Here is a 4,573-nt window from a genome sequence, read left to right as displayed (position 1 = left end):
TTTTTCTTCCTATAACATTCAGAAACCAAGGGGGAAAACCAAGTCTCTTACTAAGACTTCCACAGCAAAACGTTATGAAAGTGGTTTTTCTCTTCTTAAAGAAGTTTCATGAGAACAGGATACCTGAACAGTACAAATTAAGGAAAAACAAAACCCAAAATTATCGATGGGAAAAAAAGCTCACAGCCCTTTGCTCAGTTGGCATTAATATATCAAAGGGACAGAGCACGGCTGTCTGTGCAGTTAACACAGAGCTTCTACACAGGCTGAGAGTCTTACAACAAAACCCAAGTCTCCCCAGCTTTTGGCAACAAATGAGTGAAATCAACACAAGGAAGGGCTTCAAGTCACAGTCAGAATTAACTTCCAAACCTAGAAAACAAAACAGGAACTTTAATGAGCTGCCTGATTCTATCAAGTCTAAACAGAGAGTCTGGGTAATAACTATGTCAAGAGGTGCCGAGCGTGAAAGCTAATAAAAGCAATTTATCATGAAAGGCCAGTTCCTAACAAGCCGTTTCTCTTCTCTGCTCTACTCCTGTGTGGTACCGCATGTATGCTCAAGTTTAACCAAGACTCCTCTCTGCAACGCCCCAGCAGGCCAGCGATGCCAGCAACGGAGTAACACCAATAAGCCCGAGAGGTGCCCAGGTCACCAAAACCTTTTCTCCGGCTAGTCATGGCTACTTACGTTTTCGTAGAGGTTTTAGAAAAGAAAAAACTGTATCTTGGCTATTAGGTTCCCTGACAGACCATCAGATATAGATGGTCATTATCAGACCATTAGCCTAAAGCTCTCAGATAATGATAGGAGAGAAAAAAAAAAAAAACTTTAAATTTTCTACTGAAACCTTTCGTTCTGTTGCTGTTGATGCTTAAGAAAAACAGCCTTGCCCATAATTCACAGTGCCCTGCACTTGTATGTGGCCGACTGTAATAAGGCCCAACTGTGTTCTTAGAAGGTCCAGCAGGTGACAAATGGCACTTAGCTGTTGATGTCTGTCATATGACCTTTAACAAGAACTCATAAGTTGCGTTGATTATGCCCCAGGAAATGAGGGACCGGTGGTAGTTGAGATGGGCCCCTCTGAAAAGATTTGTCAACTTCCTGTCCCGCTCTATCCAGATCTTTCTGAAAACTCGGGGGAAGGACTGGAACTCCCCGCCAATCTGCGACTGCATGCGTGTTTTCACAACATTGATTGGAAAAAACAGGAACCCCAGCATGGCCCCCAGTAAGCCCCCACAGATAAAATCGTTGACCAGGTGAGCACTGTGCGACGTGGCAGTAGGCAGATACTCCTTCACGGGGCCTCGAAGGCCAAAAAAAAGGGCATTGCTGGATCCGTTCCGGAGGAGAATGGGCACCAAGCCTCGGTAATACTCTCTGATCCCGTGACATTTCAGAGCCTTGAACGCCTGGTACGTGTTTGTAAATTTATCGTGGTGCTTGTGGTCTTGGAGCAATGTCTGAACTCTTTCCAGTGGAGTGAAAACGGCCTCTGTGGTCCCTGCGAGGACCGCTGCCATGCTCCGAGTGGCAAATTCCGGGGTACTGGCGTGCTTCCGGAGAAGGGAAGACAAGTCCTCGTACAGCCCAAACATCAGAGCCAGCGTTGTGGTCTTCTGCATCAACGGGGGAAGGATGCCGCGATACAAGTTTCGGAATCCATCCCTCTTCAGCTGCAGCACTGCGTCCCGGGTTTTGATTCCATACAGCTGCTGCCTAAAGAGGACCTTCTGGATGGGAAACGTGATGACTATGTTGTTGAAAGCTGCACAGCAGCCACACAGGTAATGCTTCATTGGACCAACGTTCGTAATGTGAGGGGACAGGTCTTGTTTGGAGGATGTCAGGATCGGCGGCCTTTTCTCATGAGCTTCTGAACCCATCATGTTGCTTAAGATCTTTCTTCTTCATGAAGGATTTTTAACCTACAAATAATAAATGACATTGGATAAACCTTTACTGAAAGAGCCAGACACATTTCCCCCCATCCTTCTTCCAATCTCTGAACAATGGTACATTTTTCTTTTAGACTAAATCAGTGGTTCTCAGAAGTAGTCTGAGGACCCCTGGAGGTACCTGAGGCCCTGAGGGGGTCCAGGAGGTTCTGTTTCCCAGCTGCGTATCTGCATGAGGCTGCATTTTCTGCACGTACTTCAACCAAAACACAGTACAGCAAACTGAATGCAGAAGCAGTTAGGAGACCCCAGCTGCCTCTTAAGGCAAACAGTATTTATAAAACCGTGAAACAAATTCATTTTGTTTTCTTCTCGAAACACAATTTTCAAGAAAATGTATGAGAGGAGACCCTCAGGAAAATGGCAAGATCTAGACACTACTGTGTAAGATTCTCTGAAAATACTGTGAAAGATTTTTCTTTCTTAAAGTGAAACACACAGAATTAAACTATTTTTTTAAAAGCATGTTACACCCAGCTGTGTGTGCCTTTTCCCTAGCAGACACACCAAACCAAGGGAACCTAACATATGCACAATTTCTGGCCCAAAGCCGCTTTTGCCTGGAGTCCAGGTTGGTTTTGTGTCCACATTTCTGTCAGAATGATAAACTCACCCTCAGTGGAGAAGAGTTATGACCAGATGGAACTGTAGCCCCAAGTCTGCCCCCAGAAGGGATACACAATGATCTCCTCAGTCACCCAGGGGCGTCACAGAGCGTGACGGCAGCAGGCCTCAACCCCTTCACTGTACACTCCCATACCTGGTGAGCCATACCACCACAGGGGCCAAACTTTCTGCTCACGTGAAGACACCTCACCTCTGGCCAATGACAGGAAGAAGTGTGACAGATTAGAATACTGCCAAGTACTGTCGTGGGTAGGAAAAACGGACAGGAAAGACGGGACAATCTGTTTCACTGCGATTTAAATGATTAGAATGAAGGATGGCACTGAGAGCCTTGTTCCTGGTGATTCTCGCAGACACTAAAGCGGTCACGTCACGAGTCCACACACACTGATGAAGCCAGCTCTGCTGACACACCACTCGCACGCCCGACACACTGTTTGCAAGCCCTGACACATCGTTCGCATGGCCGACATGCCGCTCCCACGCCCAACACGCCGCTTGCACGCCAACACACTTCTCACACGGCCTGAGACACTGTTCTCGCACACTGACACACTGCTCGCGTGCCCTGCTACCACTCACGCCCCGCTGACCTGCTGCTTGCATGCCCTGATGTGTTCACACGCCCCGCTGACATGCCGGAATCCTTGAAGGCTGGGGGCTGGCGGCTCCACTACCAAAAAAACCATTTAAATGTAAATTCATGAAAGAAATGTGTCCTAAAGGGATTAGAAGAAAACAGTTAGGAATCACTTCCATCTACAGACACCCTCTCCTCAGTCTCACCACCCTGGCCCAGGCCTTCACTAGCTGGTGTCTGAACTCGTTAGGGCCACGTCTCTTCCCAGCCAACCTGACTCTAGTCAGACGCACCCCACCCCCTCCCCACCCTGCCCCGTCCCAACCTGTCACTACAAAATACCCAAAAGGAGAGAACCCGAGAGTGAGTGTGTGTGGGGGAGTCCAAATCCCGAGTGTATGGAATGGCTGCGCAGTTCTCTGTCACAGGCGGGCAGTCTGTAACGTGCTGTCTCCCACCGTCAGGCACTGCGTGTGTTTACGGGCACCATACTACTGGTGCAGTACATCTACCTGCAGAGTCAACCTTTAGAAGCTGGGTTGTTGGCCCAAGGGGTAACAGGTTGTAAATTCTGATGCTATACCACAGTGCCCCGAAAGAGAGGATGCCGTACATTTCCCTTAAATGTGTGTGACTACCACTGTCTCTCTCTACCACTGCTGCCAGTAGGTATTCAACTGTAATTTCTGCCAATCTGATGAAAGAAAAATTTTGACTATTTAAAGTTTTTGAATAAAAATCTGTATTTTTCATTTTTACGGACCGTTTAAATGTCTTCCACTGTAAACTGCATTCAGATTCTTCCCACCTTTTTGTTATTGATTTGTAAGTGTCTCTCTAAGTAAAGAAAATTAATCCTACTCATTCGATAGCAAATCTTCCCCCTTCTATCTACCATTTCTGTGAACTGAAGTTAATACAGACACACCTCAGGGATACTGCAGGTTTGGTGCCAGACCACTGCAATAAATCAAATATCGCAATAAAGTGAGTCACACGGATTTTTTATCTATCCCAGGGCATATAAACCAAGAGCTAAAGGAGACAAACTACTCCTCTGTCAGTCTGTCATCCCGTGAAGCTTGTACGTGGTTGTGAGGCTTGAGGCTGTGCACAGGTTTCAATGCAGCTTACAGACTAGAAAGGAGGCGGCGGCCATTCACTTCTCAAAAATTGGCCAGGGAAAACCTTATGAATAGCAGAGAACCACTGTCTGATACATTACTGGGCAACTTTATCAATAGCTTGGCAACTAGCAGTGGAAACACTGTCCGACACAGTGACACGGTGGTGGCGGTGATGGGCTCAAGCGTAGCAAGAGTCGTGGAGCTGGCTCAGGACCAGGTGGCATTTCGTTCTGCTGTGCATAGCGTCGCTAGGAGTCACAGACGACTAGATGGC

The 4,573-nt window shown here is 47.2% G+C and overlaps 1 protein-coding gene across 1 annotated transcript; it reads right to left on the bottom strand.

Annotated features, from left to right (window-relative positions):
• Nucleotides 1-1,002: 1,002 nt before the first annotated feature.
• On the bottom strand, nt 1,003-1,896 carry LOC103213510 (mitochondrial nicotinamide adenine dinucleotide transporter SLC25A51). Its single transcript, XM_007959270.1, has one exon. It carries the CDS (start codon nt 1,894-1,896, stop codon nt 1,003-1,005), a length of 894 nt encoding a protein of 297 aa, XP_007957461.1.
• Between the last annotated feature and the right edge of the window lie 2,677 nt (nt 1,897-4,573).

Source organism: Orycteropus afer, unplaced genomic scaffold (assembly GCF_000298275.1).
Source record: "Orycteropus afer afer isolate SDZICR_OR568_19922 unplaced genomic scaffold, OryAfe1.0 scaffold04336, whole genome shotgun sequence".
NCBI lineage: Eukaryota > Metazoa > Chordata > Mammalia > Tubulidentata > Orycteropodidae > Orycteropus > Orycteropus afer.
Note: the sequence above shows the minus strand (reverse complement) of the source record. Positions and strands in the feature narration are given on the sequence as shown.